The sequence below is a fragment of the Cucurbitaria berberidis genome, assembly GCF_010015615.1.
Source record: "Cucurbitaria berberidis CBS 394.84 unplaced genomic scaffold K460scaffold_4, whole genome shotgun sequence".
In the NCBI taxonomy this organism is placed as follows: Eukaryota; Fungi; Ascomycota; class Dothideomycetes; order Pleosporales; family Cucurbitariaceae; genus Cucurbitaria; species Cucurbitaria berberidis.
Genome location: NW_024468938.1, coordinates 3,104,250 through 3,120,666, shown reverse-complemented (window position 1 = coordinate 3,120,666; position 16,417 = coordinate 3,104,250). Strand labels below are relative to the sequence as shown.

The 16,417-nt window shown below is 52.4% G+C and overlaps 7 protein-coding genes across 7 annotated transcripts; 4 read left to right on the top strand and 3 right to left on the bottom strand.

The window, feature by feature from the left end:
• Window positions 1-34: 34 nt before the first annotated feature.
• Window positions 35-2,077, top strand: K460DRAFT_368667 (autophagy-related protein-like protein 4). Its single transcript, XM_040933824.1, has 2 exons — window positions 35-1,189; window positions 1,262-2,077. Exons 1-2 carry the CDS (start codon window positions 267-269, stop codon window positions 1,767-1,769), a joined length of 1,431 nt encoding a protein of 476 aa, XP_040786373.1. The 5' UTR covers window positions 35-266; the 3' UTR covers window positions 1,770-2,077.
• Window positions 2,078-2,193: 116 nt separating this feature from the next.
• K460DRAFT_368666 (histone-fold-containing protein) lies at window positions 2,194-3,116 on the bottom strand. Its single transcript, XM_040933823.1, has 3 exons — window positions 2,841-3,116; window positions 2,544-2,703; window positions 2,194-2,487 (listed from the first exon to the last, which is right to left on the bottom strand). The coding sequence occupies exons 1-3, from the start codon at window positions 3,004-3,006 to the stop codon at window positions 2,397-2,399; spliced, it is 417 nt and encodes a 138-aa protein (XP_040786372.1). The 5' UTR covers window positions 3,007-3,116; the 3' UTR covers window positions 2,194-2,396.
• A 367-nt stretch (window positions 3,117-3,483) lies between these two features.
• Window positions 3,484-4,093, top strand: K460DRAFT_290401 (histone H2A; the record flags this gene model as incomplete). Its single annotated transcript, XM_040929198.1, has 3 exons — window positions 3,484-3,539; window positions 3,692-3,984; window positions 4,038-4,093. 3 exons carry the CDS (start codon window positions 3,484-3,486, stop codon window positions 4,091-4,093), a joined length of 405 nt encoding a protein of 134 aa, XP_040786371.1.
• A 1,135-nt stretch (window positions 4,094-5,228) lies between these two features.
• K460DRAFT_316581 (dihydrolipoyllysine-residue succinyltransferase component of 2-oxoglutarate dehydrogenase-like protein complex) lies at window positions 5,229-7,283 on the bottom strand. The gene is made up of 6 exons (XM_040930340.1): window positions 7,062-7,283; window positions 6,955-7,013; window positions 6,824-6,895; window positions 6,340-6,770; window positions 5,714-6,289; window positions 5,229-5,661 (listed from the first exon to the last, which is right to left on the bottom strand). The coding sequence occupies exons 1-6, from the start codon at window positions 7,217-7,219 to the stop codon at window positions 5,548-5,550; spliced, it is 1,410 nt and encodes a 469-aa protein (XP_040786370.1). The 5' UTR covers window positions 7,220-7,283; the 3' UTR covers window positions 5,229-5,547.
• A 267-nt stretch (window positions 7,284-7,550) lies between these two features.
• K460DRAFT_378863 (uncharacterized protein) lies at window positions 7,551-8,116 on the top strand (the record flags this gene model as incomplete). The annotated part of the gene is made up of 5 exons (XM_040935114.1): window positions 7,551-7,573; window positions 7,628-7,760; window positions 7,856-7,934; window positions 8,005-8,046; window positions 8,094-8,116. The coding sequence occupies 5 exons, from the start codon at window positions 7,551-7,553 to the stop codon at window positions 8,114-8,116; spliced, it is 300 nt and encodes a 99-aa protein (XP_040786369.1).
• A 541-nt stretch (window positions 8,117-8,657) lies between these two features.
• On the bottom strand, window positions 8,658-10,765 carry K460DRAFT_357487 (uncharacterized protein; the record flags this gene model as incomplete). Its single annotated transcript, XM_040932039.1, has 2 exons — window positions 8,658-10,046; window positions 10,133-10,765. 2 exons carry the CDS (start codon window positions 10,763-10,765, stop codon window positions 8,658-8,660), a joined length of 2,022 nt encoding a protein of 673 aa, XP_040786368.1.
• A 160-nt stretch (window positions 10,766-10,925) lies between these two features.
• Window positions 10,926-12,589, top strand: K460DRAFT_418802 (uncharacterized protein). Its single transcript, XM_040937968.1, has 3 exons — window positions 10,926-11,384; window positions 11,436-11,773; window positions 11,824-12,589. Exons 1-3 carry the CDS (start codon window positions 10,948-10,950, stop codon window positions 12,273-12,275), a joined length of 1,227 nt encoding a protein of 408 aa, XP_040786367.1. The 5' UTR covers window positions 10,926-10,947; the 3' UTR covers window positions 12,276-12,589.
• Window positions 12,590-16,417: the final 3,828 nt, after the last annotated feature.

The window sequence follows — 16,417 nt, the reverse complement described above, 5'->3', positions numbered from 1 at the left end:
CACCCCGCCATTCCCAAGGGCACCAGATGACCTCAACCCAGAGTTCGCCGCAGCAACCAACACCTCGCCTTGAACCTCGCCGCGCCTCGCCTTAAAAACTGCACCAAGTCAACATCTGTACGCTTCTGAATCTCTTCTCCCTGGACATGCGGTACGAGTAGTGAAGACGAACGCATGCTGCCGGCTCTGGGGACCTTCATCTCGGGACCTCCGCCTCGGCCTACACCACCACCTTCGACCACGCACACGTCTTCTGGCAGACCGCCATGAACGACTTTGAGCGCGTTGGCCGGAACATTGTCCGCACCTTCTACGATCCGTTGCCAGCCAACGACTCCAACGACCCCATATGGCTGCTCGGCCAGCGCTACGACCCCCGCCCCCTGCCGCCCAAGCACTCCACCAGCACTCCCAGCGGTGCTCCCTCCTCCACCGATGCCGCCACACCGCAGACTGAACGCACTGAAGACGAAAGCTGGATACGCACAAGCGTCGACGAGAAAGACCGCAAGGAATCACCAAATGGCGAGGACCCGACCCAGTACGGCAACTGGCCTTCGGCCTTCCTGGATGACTTTGAGTCGCGGATATGGATGACATACCGCTCTGGCTTCCCCGCGATACAAAAGAGCCAGGATCCAAAGGCTACAAGCGCCATGAGCTTTAGAGTGCGCATGCAGAACCTTGCATCCCCAGGCTTCACGTCGGACACGGGCTTTGGATGCATGATTAGGAGCGGGCAGTGTATATTGGCCAACGCCCTGCAAGTACTGCGGCTGGGTCGAGACTGGAGATACCAGGAAGATCCCATGGCCAGGGAGCACTGCGATATACTTGCCCTCTTCGCCGACGACCCAAAAGCCCCATTCTCTATACATCGCTTCGTAGAGCATGGTGCTGCGGTTTGCGGCAAATACCCTGGCGAGTGGTTTGGGCCATCAGCAGCGGCACGGTGCATACACGGTCTGGTAAATAAGTACAGAGAAGCTGGGCTGAGAGTCCATGTCTCGGGCGACGGCGCCGACGTGTACGAAGACAAGCTAAAGCAGACGGCCGTCGACGACGATGGAGAGTGGCAGCCCACATTGATACTTGTTGGAACGCGGTTAGGCATCGACAAGATCACGCCCGTGTACTGGGAGGCGCTGAAGGCGAGCCTGCAAATGAAGCAGAGTATTGGCATCGCTGGGTAAGTCGCGCGTCTGCCTACAGCATGTGCACATGACAAGGCGCAAGAGAGTTGGCTAACGAAACAATACAGCGGCCGTCCCTCAGCATCGCATTATTTCGTCGGCACACAAGCAGACAACTTCTTCTATCTCGACCCACATAGCACGCGCCCTCTGTTACCATACCGCCCTACCTCCCAGTCATCTCAGACCACAACGACTACCACTCCGCCATCCACTCTAGCCTCTTCAACAGGGTCTGCTTCCTCGACAACCTCGTCTACCACCATCATCCCCTCAGCCAGCGAAGCCATACCCCATACCACCCCACCAAATGCATGCACCTACTCGGCAGAGGAGCTCTCAACCTGTCACACGCGCCGTATCCGACGTCTCCAAATCCGCGAAATGGATCCCTCGATGCTCCTTGCCTTCCTCGTCACGTCCGAAGAAGACTACGAGAACTGGAAAGAAGGGGTGCGGAGTGTACAAGGCAAGTGTGTTGTGCATGTGCAAGACGCGGAGCCGGCTCCAAGAGGCCAGGAGAGGGAGGGCGCAGTTGATGAGGTGGAAAGTTTGGATGAGGAAGGCTGGCAGTAGGCAACACGGCAGCAGGCACGGGAAGGACGTGATGGATTGGCGCTGAAAGGCGATTTGGGAGTAATGGAGTTTGATAGATGTATATCCGTAAATCCCGCGCTTACTGAGCAATCAATGATAGTCTTGTCCTATTAGTTTCTGATGCCTACGAAGGAGTTTGCAGCAACTACCAAATGCCGCGAACGTAGGCAGTGCACCACGTCCTCTGGATCCAGAATCATTGTAAATCTAAATGTGATTCCACCAACAGATATGGGATATGGAACGCGTCCACTCGGGCTTTACGGTCAAAATTCCCGGATTGCGCCACATGTTGAAATTCACAAGTTGATGTTGTTGCTGAGACAAATCAACTTGAACGGATACAAAGCATGAAAGCGCATCGAAGTGGCAAATGAAGAGGTGAATAATGAAGTTCGAAAGAATTGATTCGTTCCCGTCTGCTGTGGTATAATGTACAGACCCAGATGGACCTCATAGTCAATCACGACTAGATGATTCGATGACAAGCAAACCGACCCATGATCACATTAGCAAATGACCCGTGAACACCGCACCCCATAACCGCCTTGTCGGAACAGACAAGCAAGAAAACCCAAAAGAGAAACACCGAGCGAAGAAAGTACTCTATTTGGTAGACGAAGAGTACTTGGTGACGGCCTTGGTGCCCTCAGAGACGGCGTGCTTGGCAAGCTCACCCGGCAGGATAAGTCGGACTCTGTAATGACAGTCAGTGGGTGAGGTTGCATGTGAGAGGGGAAGTGCAGGACGTACGAGGTCTGGATCTCGCGCGATGAGATGGTTGACTTCTTGTTGTAGGCAGCAAGCTTGGAGGCTTCAGTGGCGACGCGCTCGAAGATGTCGTTGACGAAGGAGTTGAGGATGCTCATGGCACGGTTGGAGATACCAGTGTCGGGGTGGACCTGCTTGAGGACTGGAAAAAGACGCGTCAGCAAATTCGGTTCGATGAAGCAAGGACAGGGAGATGGATTGAGAAGGCAGGCTCGAGCTGCAAAGGCTGCATGTCGCGCTCGTGACGCGAAAAAAAGGCGTGAAAAGGACAAAACTCACCCTTGTAAATATAGGAGGAGTAGGTCTCCTTCCTGGTCTTGGTGCGCTTCTTCTTGTCACCAGAGGGAGCGGCCGTCTTCTTGCCAGCCTCCTTCTTCTCAGCGGGTGCCTTGCCAGCCGGGGCCTTGCCGCCGGTGGTGGGAGTCTTCTGGGCCTTGGGGGGCATTTTGGGATGTCTGTGGTGGAGGGAGGGTAAGAGTGGCAAATGTAGTAGAAGCTGGAGCTTGGAGTGAGATGGAGCTGGTGGAATGCGGTGGTGGTGGTGTCGAGATGGATGAAGAAAGGTCGTCGACGGCGGGGGACGCGCTACTTATGGGGAGCGCGCTCTGATGTTGTGATCCAGCAGCGGCTGGGTGGCCCGAGCGCCCGTCGCTGCTGGTTGGGGGTGGCTAAGCGAGGCGAGTGTGATCTTGCGACGGGCGACGGGCGACGCTCGGCTGCCTTTGGCGCGCTAGTGAGGGCAGGTTGATCTCGCGCACCACAACAACGCCGCGCCCGTCCTTATAAGACCGCCCCGCCCCCCGACAGCAGCAAGCAATCCATCGTCTCGACACTCCACGCCCACCACCAGCTCATCTCCATCTCCAATCCAAGCCCCCAAACAAACCACTCCCACTTTCTCAACCCAACCAAATCCACCAAAATGACTGGAGGCAAATCCGGAGGCAAGGCCAGCGGCTCAAAGTCCAGCGCCCAATCGTGAGTACTCCACCAAGTCCATCGCGTTCATCGCAGCTTTTGGCTGCTGCCTCGCCTACTTGGACGCGTCGCTTTTTTGGATTGACGCGTCCTTTTCCACCTCACACATTCATTTCGCCTTTTCGCATTGCATCATCGCTAACCTTTTCCAGTCGTTCATCCAAGGCTGGTCTCGCTTTCCCCGTTGGTCGTGTCCATCGTCTGCTCCGCAAGGGCAACTACGCTCAGCGTGTCGGTGCCGGTGCGCCCGTCTACCTCGCTGCCGTGCTTGAGTACCTCGCGGCTGAGATCCTCGAGTTGGCTGGCAACGCTGCGCGCGACAACAAGAAGACCCGTATCATCCCCCGCCATCTCCAGCTCGCCATCCGAAACGACGAGGAGTTGAACAAGCTGCTCGGACACGTCACCATTGCCCAGGGCGGTGTCCTCCCCAACATTCACCAGAGTACGTTTCTCCATCAAGCAATCGCTTCGCTTCATCTGCTAACTGTTTTCAAGACCTGCTGCCCAAGAAGACGGCCAAGCCTGGCAAGGGTCCTTCGCAGGAGCTCTAAGCGCCTTTTGCTTCTGAGTTCTTTGTTCATCGGCGTGGTTTCTTCATGGGTCTTTTCATCTTGCAATGATAACGGGAGTCGGTCTGGGTATGGGTTCATGGCTTTTCACGGGGTTTATACCAGAGCTGTATAATAGCTGGTCGCATTTGAATGACCGCAGGCTCATGAGCAGAATCGAGCATATCACTTCATTTCTTCATTTGCACCCATGATTGTCGTTTCCGTCGTCTCACAATTAATCTCTAGGCAGTGGCTGCAATGATCCGTTGGGACTAGGCCGACAGCTGCTTGCGAATCAACCTTGGAAGCGACTTTGCACGAACAAGAGGCTAGTCTCGTGCCCTGTCGAGACGGCCTGGAGCGAGCGCCTACGATGTGAGTGGTGCGGGATTCCAAACGTCGGGCAAGCGAACGTTGATTTTAACAATGAGCATTCGCATCTTATTGAAGAAGACAAGAAGAAGCATTTTTATAGACGACTGACTGGCATTTAAATGTGCTATTTTGTTCGAGGAAATATATTATTTTGCTGATTTACTTCTCATCTGAAACATGCGATCCCGATTCCAACCGCCTAGAAATCCCCCTGGGGCTACTCTAGACGGTTTTAATGACCTTTATACATTATTGCCCTAACTAACATATAAATCATTCTCGTGATACTGTTTGCCTTGCTTTAACGTCCAAGTCCTATTCGGGGTACTCCGCCTTTCGTGGCCTTCTCTGTTTCTGACGCCTATCAGCGTCCACATTCAAGAAGCAGGCATAATCCGAGCATTCGAAACTTATATACATGTGATTCTCTATGTAAAATAGCTCTTACGATGTATTTTAATGCCAATTGGTTTCTGAGTTGCATTTAGTTTTTTTGAAGAGCAGTTTTGTTTTCGTTACAACTATACTTTTTGCTTCTTAAAGTGTAACAACAACTTGGGAAAAAATTCACCACACCACCACAACACAATCGTTTCCAATGAAAACTAAGATGTATGTAAACGTAGCCAACTATAATTAATTACAAGTAACATAACATGGGTCACATGTGTGGATGGCGAGATGAGTCCATACTATTGAAATTCAACGGCGCATGGACCATCGACCGTAGCAACGGCAAGGAAGAGCTTAATGGTAACGAGCAATATATTCATCGTCCAGAAATTCAACTACATGCTAAACGCGGAACAAAGGAAGATGATTTTGGACATGCACAACGCACAACAAATCAGCTGATAAAGAGAGTATGTAGAACGCTCATTATGCGCTAAACTACCTAATCATACACCGACCACTTTTGTCCTCGAGCTGATGCAAGCCAATCCATTCCACGCATATACAAGAACCAAATCCCAGCCCGGTCATTCCCGACCCCTCTCCCTTGCACGCACGCATCATCCTTCGGCAAACAGCCCTACACGGGGATATACAAATAGATTCAAAGATCCCAATGAGGGAAACTAGAGCAGCATTTTTCGGGGGTCCTCAATATACTCCTTGATCTTTACCAAGAAGGTAACAGCCTCCCGGCCGTCAAGAAGTCGGTGGTCGTATGTGAGTGCGAGGTACATCATCTGCCTCGTTGTTAGCAATCGTCATCAAGTTTATACACAATACGTCACTGACCGGCCTAATTTCCACCTTTCCATTGATGGCCACAGGCTTGTCCTTGATTGCATGGAGACCAAGAACAGCCGTCTGCGGGAGGTTGATAATTGGAGTGCCCATCAAGCTTCCGAAGACTCCGCCGTTTGAGATGGTGAATGTGCCACCAGCCATGTCCTCAATCGTGAGTTTGTTATCGCGCGCCTTTTTGCCCAGCTCTGCGATTGCCTTCTCAATACCCACCAAATCCAGACTCTCTGCGTTGCGAACAACAGGTGTAACAAGACCCTTCTCGGTGGCAACGGCAACCGATACGTCAACATAGTCGCGATAGACGATAGTATCACCACCGTTCGGGCCTTCGATGGAAGCATTGACAGCGGGTATATCACGCATGGCGAGGATGCAGGCGCGAGAGAAGGCGGACATGAAACCGAGCTTGACGCCCTTGTTCTTGAGGATCTCATCCTTGTAGAGTTTGCGGAACTCCATGATGGCGGACATGTCGACTTCATTGAACGTGGTCAAGGAGGCGGCCGTGTTCTGCGATTGCTTCAAGCGCTCGGCGATGCGGAGGCGCATGCGGTTCATCTTGACCTATCATATATATTAGTACGCATGTTCCATTTGAAAGCGATAACACATACACGACGCTCCTCCCGGTTGCCGGGCTGAGCCTGCTTTGACTCTTCTTTCGGTGGCTGAGACTTCGGCTCTTGTTTGGGAGGCTGGGGCTTGGACTCCTGCTTAGTAGGTTCCGGCTTGGACTCTTGCTTCGGCGCCTCAGATTTCTCCTCCGCTGGCTTAGATTGTTCCTGTTCGCCTGAGGGCTGTGACGAAGTCTCCTGCTCTTTCGAGGCAGGTTCCTTTGTCTCTTCCTTCGCCTCCTGCTTGCTTCCACCCGACGGCGCGCCGCCCGGCTCCATCTTCACGAGATCTTGTCCGACGGTGACTGTGTCCTCCTCATTGACCAGGAACTCTTTAATGGTACCAGCTTCGGGCGCGTTCACGGAAACGTCAATCTTGTCCGTCTCGATGGTAGCAATTTCTTCGTCCTGCTCAACGTAATCGCCGACCTCTGCACAGTGTGAGCTCCAAGTTCGGCCTGTAACGCATGTATAGAGAACCCACGTTTTGACCATTGCTTCAAGGTTCCTTCCGTAATGGACTCGGCCATCTGCGGCACCTTGACCGTTGTATCGGCTGTACGGATGTTAGTCTCCCACGCAGAATACATATTTTCGTCTGTTGGAATAACGTACCATAGCTTCGCGTCTGCTCGAGGCTCCATAGGCGTTGTGACGAAAGCTGTCCAGGCCGTCTGTCGAATGTAAGTCAAGCTTCCAACCCGATCAATGGCATCACAAACCTCGCAGCCTGGCTCATGAGGCCAGAGGAAGTCGCCCGTGAGATGGCAGAGTAGCTGCGTGTAGCTGGTGTTTTGCTCACGGCTCTCGCACTGGTGCGCAAAGCTGAGACAGAGCGCATGGCGACGGGTAGACGGCGGAGACACTGCTGGCCAGACATGATGGGCAATAACACGGGGAACCGGAGACAATGAGAAAGGAAAGAGGATGGAAAATGGGCAAGCCTCGACGTGGAATAACTGGGCGTGAGGGAATTGATTGAAGTTGCAATGACAGGCCAGCGCCGGCACCAGTTCTGACGTCCCATCTCGTCCAACCGGATGCGCCAGCCTAAACCGCCTCCGTCCGTGCACCGCGCGCGCCAAGCACCAGTTGAGAGCGAGTGCGAATGTAAGCTGCTTGACATCGGCAACGACGACGACGAGGCATTGCGGCCACGAACCACCCTTCTCCCCCGAACCACACACACAACTGAGGGCTTCACCGTCGCCATGAGCTCTAGAATCCACGTCCTGTGCGCCGAAGCCCCTGTACCGCCCTCTACGCGCAAAGACTGACCAAGATGCAGACGCCTCTACAGGCGGTCCCTCAAGCTCGCGCTCGACTGGAGCGTACACCGGTACCTCTGGCGCGGACAGGCACTATATATCCGAGAACTCTTCGAGGCAAACAAGAACATCACGGAACCGCGACAGCAAAGAGTGCGTCTCTCCATCATAGCCCTGCAACCACGACGCAATCTTTACACACGCACATTTTGATGCCCAGGACTATGCTGATAGCTATGTTGTTTCAGGAGCTGATCAAGGAGACCGAGAACTTGCTCCAGAAGTGGAAGCACCCGGATCCCTACCGTGCACCTACGGCACCTGGAGGTTCGTCACGCCCGTCCGGATACATATCCGGCCCGGCCGCGGATACAGTAATGCTGACGCAGATGTACAGGTTCCAAGTACGAGCGCAACCTGCCTTGCCACATATTGGACCGTAAGTAAATGCCTCTCCTTACTTGATAACATGCTGACTAGTTGTAGCTCCGCCGAAGATGGTCTTGTAGTGCGCAGTATTGGAGAGGGCATGTGTAACCAACTTGTATATATCACAATGACGCTGCCACTTCAGTGTAGCACACGCGTAGTCAAAGGTCAAAAATCACCCCAACAGTGACTCAAGCGCGTGTATCATACGAGCTACGGCTGCTCTTCGAGAGTGAGAGATTTCCCCCAATCGTTGCTAGAAAGCAGCCTTTGTGGTTAAGTGGGATGCGTTTCATCGCAGTGCTACATCCACATACCCGACGGATAGAATGTTGACCTGGAAAACGAGATTTGATCAGCAGTGGAAGCGTGGACAAGTTGTAGATTTCTGATGTTGCCCTAAACCGTCAAGTGCGAACATCTTAAGATCAAGCAGCCTCGTCAAATTCCCACTGCAGTCTACTATTGAAAATGCTACTAGACATGTGGTGCCAAACACTGACCAGTGAAGGAGAGGCCCATGTAGCTATTAAAAAGCCTGCCACTGAGAGGGCTCATCCAAGGTCAGGCCTTTATGATGCAATAGCAAAATCAATCATCCGCATTATGCTCGACCTCGACCTACGTCTGAAATTTTCTCACCCTGCGCACCGTATTAAGATATCCCATGTCTTCCATCGTGCTCTCTTTCTCCACCCACAGCGGCCCGTCTTTGGGTTCTATTTCTAGAGATGAAGCCGCAAATTGGTCTACCCCTTTTGTCCCAGGCGTATCCTCTAGATACGCCCACTCAGGTATGTCGCAACACCCACCCACAAACACAGTCCGCTCGGGCGACAGGTTATAGAAGAGAGCCTCCTGCGTTTTCGGCACCAGAACCTGAACCACCTTCTTGTCAGGATCAAAGCCTCGGATCATCGCCGTACAAATCAGTTTTGATGTCCTTGGGTCCAAAGGCTCCACCATACCCGTGCACTCCGACTTTGGGAAGTAAGGGATTCCATGTCCACTTGACCTGGGAAGGTCGGTATATGGGCTGGGGATAGTGGACGAATTGGATTGGACAATTTGTATAATCGAACCATTCAATGTAGTCATCAACGAAGTAGGCTCGATGGGTTCGGTGTACATGGTGAAGCCGACGATATCTTGTGAACGCTCGATCGTCTCTTGATAACAGAATTCCCAGGGTACGAGATGTGAAAGAGGCTCTGGCGCCCAAGACAATTTACGTGGTTTGCCGGGTTTCGTGCTGGTGGTATTGATGTGAAAGTAGGATTGCATGTGCATGGCGTTCATCTCGACATCGGTTCTAGCCGGAATCGACAGGGGTGGCTGTGCGATAATTTCGTGGATTGTGCTGCGGTAATGTGAAGAAATCGTCTGCAGCGAATTCATCTTAGTTGCCGTCTCGGTATCAGTGGCTTGCGTATTTCCGAGGTGGATAATGTTGTGTGGTTTAAATCGTAGGAGCAGTTTGTTTAACATGTCAAATCTCGAAGCGTATAAGAATCCCGGCGTGTTGATGATGAGTGGAAGAGAAGTATCGCGTGAAGCCAAGGTTCGATATGATAGGAAAAGGTCTTCAATACATGTGTGGTAGTAATCGGCATAGTTGGTGAGATTTGTTGGGATAGGGTGTGCGCGTATTACCTCATCTGCCTTTGAGCTTGCAATATCCGATACCGTGGCCGGATGTGCAAAACGTGGGCTCAGTTTGATATCTCTTACCAAAACAAGGGATATTTGACCGCTGGTCGTGTATTCTGGCTTGCCGGGATCGAGATCTAGGTAGTAAACGGCTGGTACAGGACGAGCTGTCTTGCCGAAACCTGTAAGGTAGCGGTTCAGAAGTCGGCCGGCGAAAGTGGATTTTCCCGAATTTGGTGATCCAGTCACGAGTGTGATGGAAGAAGTGCTGGTGCAGTCTTCAATTGCACGAATCCAACCTTCTGGGGTAACTTCTGGGGTCAAGATACGAGAGAGTGGGTCTGCATCGGATTCTGTGATCTGGAGGCTGCGTTAACGGCCAAATTCAGGTTGCGAAAGATGATAAAAGCCTCAATAAGCCACTGCATATCCGGACAATGACCTACAATGCTGAATGATCGAGTTACAAACTCTGCGTTCCAGATATTCGCAAAAAGCGGGCTGTTCTCAGCGATGGGCACCGCTTCTTTACAGCTCATGAACTGAACGTGATTCGTGCCGTCTAGACCCCTAATCTTGAGAATGGGATGTGTAGACGGCACAAATGCGCGATGAACAACGCCCTTCTGGGCATCCCGACTGAGTGCACCTATATTAGCGCCATTGATATTGATAGCCCCTCTTATCACCTTGAACTCGAAACACCCGATCAATGCAATCGTTGTATGCTTGTTCAAATTGATGGTGAGCTCGGATTCCGTGTCGGAAAGGATGTTTTGGGACTCGTTTCGCCAATTACAGAGCTTGAAGTTGCGTTTGATAATAGCGTGCGTTTCTTCTTCTTCTTCGCCTTCCTCCTTATTCCCGAGCTCGGGTTCACCATATCCAGATCCTGATTCTGGACTTTCTGGCGGTAGACTTGATGGTGCAAGCACTGGCTCGTGTGTGATTTCTGGCGTGGTGCTGCCCTCCGCCGCCGCTCCTGCTCTTAATCGTGCTGCTGCAATGGCACTTAGGGGCTTTCTACCAGCAACTGTTCCTGAGCTAGTACCCTCATCCCTCTTTCTCTTGCCTGACATTTTGAGGTCCGAATGTTGATATCAAGGTTCCCTACGAAACTGATGCTGGACTTGGACTTTTTTCCCTTTAGCGTGTATAAAACAAGACTAGCGCCAAACGGCTGCAGGTGAGACGCGGTGATCCGCGGCGATAAAAAAGTTCCCAAGCTTTGACTTCACGGTCGCAATTGAGCGCATCCACAATGAAGGAATCGAAGAGAACCCATGTGCCGTTGCCGGGCTCCAAGGCGAAGTCCAAAGTCAAAGACACATCCTCAAAAGGGCTATTAAGTCAGGAATTCATCGAAAGCGACGACGACTCGGCGACCGAAAGCACACCTCAGTCCAAAGCAACGGGGAAGCCAAAAAGAACGATAGCGATTCATAAAGCGAACGGAGTAGTCAAACCAAAGTCGAAGTCGAGCACGAAGGAAAATGCAACCCCAAAGCCTGTGTCGAAGTCCAAGGTCGCGTCCAACGTACCTACACAAAAGCAGGTCGTGACCCAAGCGCAAGCTGCAGAGTTATCCAGCTCGGAACAGACCGATGACAACAGTGATAGCGACAGCGGTTCAGACAGCTCCGGTGACGAGTCGAACACAAAGAAAGCACCGCAGCCTAGTCGCACGTTGGCGCAGGAGTAGGTGAAATATCGAGGTATTCCAAGTCACAGCTGCTGATTCTGCAATAGACAAGCGTCACCTTCGAAATCGCAATCACACGCCGTTGAGTTCCGGCCAGCGCAACCCTATGTACCTCCACGAGGCTTCAATCCTGTGCCATTGAACGTTAGAACCACTTCGAAAGCAGCAAGCATATTCGACAACCTAGAAGGCAAGCAGGTGTGGCATATAACAGCACCGGCGGGGGTCTCACTAGAGGACTTGAAGCAAGTAGCGATGGATAAAGCCATGGAGGGGGAGGCTATATGGCATCATGAGGGCGCCGACTATGGCTTGTCGAAGACGGAGAAGAGCGAAGAAGGGACGCGAGAAGTTTTAGTGCCACAAAGTGATGGTTACAAAGCTGGTATGTCTTGTATAGATATCTACATGTCTATCTTTGCTAACTTTTATGAGTATCTGCACGAATATCACAGACTCTACATCTGCAAGCGGTTGTGCGCCTACCTAAACTTAGCTCCAAACAAGCGGACCAAAATACGGGCTCAGAAGCTGCGGCGTCGATAACACGATCGACCATTCGTGCACCACGACCTCAAGTCAGAGGCCTCAAGATGCGCTTCCTCCCGACCGGATTTGGTGGCGATGCTGCGGGCATCCTAGGTGACTCGGACAGCGAAAGTGAAGCACCGCGCCAGACTGCTGGTCTCGGAATGCCGAATGGACTCAATCTACCTTCTAGGAAGGAGAAGAGAAAACACGCTGATGTAAATGGTGCTGGGACAGTAGAGTCGCCGACAAAGAAGAGTAAAAAGCACCGAACTTTGGAGGATATTCAAAAGAAGGAAGACAGGAGAGCAAAGAAGATGAAGAAACGTGCACATGAAGCAGCCTTGGAGAGATCATGAGCACGATATGCACAGCGCGATGGTAGTCGGCGTTGAATAGAGGAAGGGAAAAGGTGTCCATGGCGTTTCGCTGTGCAAAAGGAGAAGCCAGAACTTGCACTCTGTGCTGCTTGCCGTCCCGAAATGCACCAACTAGCGACCCACGAAGATATCACGGTACCTGGGGCGATGACATTGTGAACACCAAAAGGAGGTTTGCAAGCGTTTGGCAAGGCTTTCCGAAATGCGACACTAGGAGTTGCTGGGGCGAAGTAGCGTGTGAGAATACAATTGAGCTCAAAGCTCTCCGTCATAAACCATCTAGTCTAGTCCAGTCTAGTCATGATGCTTTCTTTCTCTGGTTGTGAGATGATGGGAACCTTGGATGCCTTGATGAACTAGCTCCGTTCGACTCCATACCAGCAGTATCAATTTCGCGCCACTCCGTATCTATATCTAGTATATCTTATATCTAGTCTAGTATCTAGATATTCATGATGTGGAAGGCCCCCGACTGGCCCACACATGTCCTCCGACGACTAGAGGCCGTTTTGCCGACCGGCGCACGGGCCCTCTGCTAATACACGAAAGTAAACACATCCCGGCGTGTGTTGTTAGGGCGCGCAGGGGGACGGCAACATGCACCTTGCTTTTGCCCTCTTTCACCATACCACAAGCTCGACGGTTCAAAACATGTTGATGGGCACCCGGACGTCTCGCCGCACTACCAAACGACGCGCTTGCCCCATCCGTTGCGCGCGCACCTGCTCCCATGGCGACCGCATCCAACACGCCTGCGTCGACTCTTGAGGCCTCGCGGACAGACGAACTCGAGCCCATCCCATCCTCGCCCACCCCGGCGCCGGCTCTCGTGAACCACATGGCGCACGACGTCTCGGACGCTGAAGATGTCCAGACTTTCGACCTGCCCGACTCGGACCTGCCGCCGCTCCCAGTCGCCGACGAGGATAGCTTCCTGCAGCAGAACTTCAACGAAAGCCACTTGCAAAGCGATGGAAGCGTCTTCGGAGATGGCGAAATGAAGCGTCAACTGCTGGATATAGAGTCTAGTTTTCTGCCTGAGCCGTCGGCCCAGGCCGAAGCCGCACAAGGCCAAGCTGGAGTAGACGACACCTACCTCTTCGGAGGCTCTCCAGGAACTGCGCGCCCGTCATCATCCCATGCTGGCGAGGATGGTGCCGACCACGAAAGGGTCATGGCCAATCTTGAAGAGATGACCAAGCCTAAGAAGAAACCTAAAAAGCTCCAAGTGCGGAGTGGAGGTACCCCGACCACATCGCCAGCCAAAGATCCCCAACATGTTGACACCTCGATATCGTCGGAAGAAGCACCTACACCGGCGGATGCTTACAAGACACCGGCGGCGCGCATGCTTGATTTCAGTATCGATGACTCGACAGATGCTGGTGTTTCTACATCAGAGGCTGCGCCGTCTTCACCATCCGCGGAAGCTGCGCAGCGGACTCAATCGCGCCTCGTTGCCGATAACTCTGCTGAAGACGTGGCTATAGACCCAGGGGATACGACCGAAACGCAAGCCGCTGCCGGTGCACATCAGAAGGAGGTGGATCACGCCGGTCGGCCGACCTCCAGCGCATCAACAGTGAAAGCACCCGACTTTAGCCAACTGGAGGAGGGCTCCTCGCTCACAAACGATCATGATCTAAGCATGGACAACACAAACGTGTCCGCGCCTTCTGTCACGACTAGCAATCCGAGAATTAGCAAACGGCCAAGTTACTTGCAGCATCGCCACTCAAGCCAACGATCATCGGTATCCTCCTTCACAAATCGCTCCGACGTATCTGGGGACGGCACGAGTACAGCGAGTCTAGGTGCAGACTATGCTCTGCAGACCGGTGGTGCTATACCTCGCTCCAGCGGACCAAACAGGAACAGCCTCGGGTTATCAAGACTGCCTAGTCTGGGAAGCATTGCGTCTTCGATGTCAGGGTACAGTGATTCCAACCCCTGGGAAAAGGACCGAAGCTTCAGTGCAAATTCAATATCCGCATATCTTCACCCTGAGGGACCCCTGGGGCGACTGGAAGAGGAAGTTCCAAGCAGCGCGACTCCGCCCGAGACCCCGCGCGTTCCTAGCGTTCAGCCTTCTGCCCCTACTGACACTGTCATTGCTAGACACGTCCAGAATATTCAGGTCCCTGACACCATTGCTCGCGAATTCCGAGCGAAGCACTCGCGATCACCGGACAAGCGACACATGGCGACTCCCTTCACTCGGAGCAAGCACAATCTTACGCTCAAGGAGCAGAACAGCAAGATTGACAAGCTCAGTAAAGAAAACTTTGACCTCAAGCTGAAGATTCATTTCCTCGACCAAGCACTCCAGAACCGATCTGACGAGGGTGTCAAGGAAATGATATCTAAAAACGTCCAGCTGCAGACTGATCTCGCAACCGAGAAGAAAGACAACCTGTCTCTTCGCAAGAAGATACGGGATCTGGAGCGGAGACTCAAAGCCCAGGAAGAAGGGTTGGTTACTGCCAAAGACATCGGCAGCGGCTCCGAGGATGGGAAGAGTGACCAATCTTCGAGGCAAGTTGAGTTGGAAGAGGAGATTGAGTTTCTCCGAGAGCGGCTGGAAACCACAGAAACCATCGTCGAGCAATGGCAGCAGGAAGCTCTGCAGAAGGAGGCTGATAACAGACGAATGGCGGATTACATCAAAACGATGAGGGAGAAGAGTCCGTCTGGTGAGTCAGCTGGCATTGACGAGGCCATCAACATGTGGAAAGAAGACTTTGAAGACGAACGGGCTCAGCGCGAGCAGGTCGAAACACGATGTCAGCAAGCAGAGGCTGAAAGTGAGAGACTTCGTGAAGAAGTCCTACGCCTTAAAGAACAGAACCAGCAGATACAACAGCATTCGACGACGAATCATCACATTAATAAGGTCTATAATAGCACACGGCGCATACATCAATCTTTTACTACTCGATCCAACTCAGGATCAGACGGCAACGACCAGGTTGCACTATCGTCTGTTGGCGGTACAAGCAGCACTCTGGTAGACCAGCTACACAACGACAATGAAAAACTACAACGAGATCTTCATGCTCAAGCGTCCATGCTCACATCAAGGAACCGAGAAAATCTGCGTCTAAGAGAAGAGAACGAGGGCCTGAAGCTGACGATTCGACGAGGTGACGTTGGGTCGATTGCCGGTGATAGCATCCTAGAGCGATCGATTTCCCGCAACCACATGAGGTCTGTATCAAGAGCAAGTGGCGCAACACGTATGACTCAGATGAGCGATCCCGAGCGCGAAGACTTTGAGAGTAAACATGCTACGTTGCGGGACGAGCTGTCGCAACTCAAGCTTTCTTACAAGGAGCTTGACGATCAGTTAAACGGCCATCTCGACATGCTCGAAACCGCGGAAAATAAGGTCAAGGAGCTGGAGAAGGAAATAGAGGCACAGACTGAGGACCTGCAAGCTCTCGCAAACGAACGTGATGAGGCGCTGGAAATCCTGCAGGACAAAGAGCAGGAATGCGAGGAGCTCAGGCAAGAAGCTCTAGACACCGTGCAAAGGCTTGAACGCGAACTTGATCAGAGAAGCCAAGAGCGCGACCGGATCTTCATCGACCTGGAAAATACGACCGAAGATTTCAACGCTCTGCAACAGGAAATGAAGAACGTGAGCGAGAGTTTGGTGCAACTCGAAGACGACCGAGACGCTCGCTTGCGAAAGATCCAGAATCTTGAATCTGAGCTTGTGGATGCCAATCAAGAGTTGGGTAGACAAGACAAGCTTCTCAGCGACGAAAGGTCGAAGAACGAAAGGCTCGATATCCAGCTGGAGTCTTGTCAGGGGGAGATCGATTTCTTACGGGAGGAGCAGGAAGGCGACAAGATCAAGATAGGTGAGCTTGAGTCTACGATCAACAACGCTCAAGTCACAATCCAGGACGAGAAAGAACGCTTTAGAGATTTGGAAGAGCGGGTGGCCGGGGAGAGGCAACAACGAGATGCCTTGGACACCCAGGAGAAGCAGGAGGTGGAGAAGATCATTACAGATCTCAACGCGCAACTTTCCAAGCTCAAGGACGACAACAGGAAGTTACGGAAAAGTCTTTCCAGTAAGGAGGTCGAGGCTGCCACATGGAAGCAACGGCTTG

Excerpts from the sequence above, each read along its gene's own strand:
- K460DRAFT_368667 (XM_040933824.1), top strand. The coding sequence starts at position 267 with ATGAACGACTTTGAGCGCGTTGGCCGGAACATTGTCCGCACCTTCTAC. Across the intron at positions 1,190-1,261 it reads CAGAGTATTGGCATCGCTGG|CGGCCGTCCCTCAGCATCGC; the intron begins GTAAGTCGCGCG and ends GAAACAATACAG.
- K460DRAFT_316581 (XM_040930340.1), bottom strand. The coding sequence starts at position 7,219 with ATGTCTGGCCAGCAGTGTCTCCGCCGTCTACCCGTCGCCATGCGCTCT. Across the intron at positions 7,014-7,061 it reads CTCATGAGCCAGGCTGCGAG|ACGGCCTGGACAGCTTTCGT; the intron begins GTTTGTGATGCC and ends TACATTCGACAG. Across the intron at positions 5,662-5,713 it reads GAAAGGTGGAAATTAGGCCG|ATGATGTACCTCGCACTCAC; the intron begins GTCAGTGACGTA and ends ACAACGAGGCAG.
- K460DRAFT_368666 (XM_040933823.1), bottom strand. The coding sequence starts at position 3,006 with ATGCCCCCCAAGGCCCAGAAGACTCCCACCACCGGCGGCAAGGCCCCG. Across the intron at positions 2,704-2,840 it reads CTCCTCCTATATTTACAAGG|TCCTCAAGCAGGTCCACCCC; the intron begins GTGAGTTTTGTC and ends GTCTTTTTCCAG. Across the intron at positions 2,488-2,543 it reads TCGCGCGAGATCCAGACCTC|AGTCCGACTTATCCTGCCGG; the intron begins GTACGTCCTGCA and ends CTGTCATTACAG.
- K460DRAFT_418802 (XM_040937968.1), top strand. The coding sequence starts at position 10,948 with ATGAAGGAATCGAAGAGAACCCATGTGCCGTTGCCGGGCTCCAAGGCG. Across the intron at positions 11,385-11,435 it reads AGTCGCACGTTGGCGCAGGA|ACAAGCGTCACCTTCGAAAT; the intron begins GTAGGTGAAATA and ends ATTCTGCAATAG. Across the intron at positions 11,774-11,823 it reads AAGTGATGGTTACAAAGCTG|TATCTGCACGAATATCACAG; the intron begins GTATGTCTTGTA and ends AACTTTTATGAG.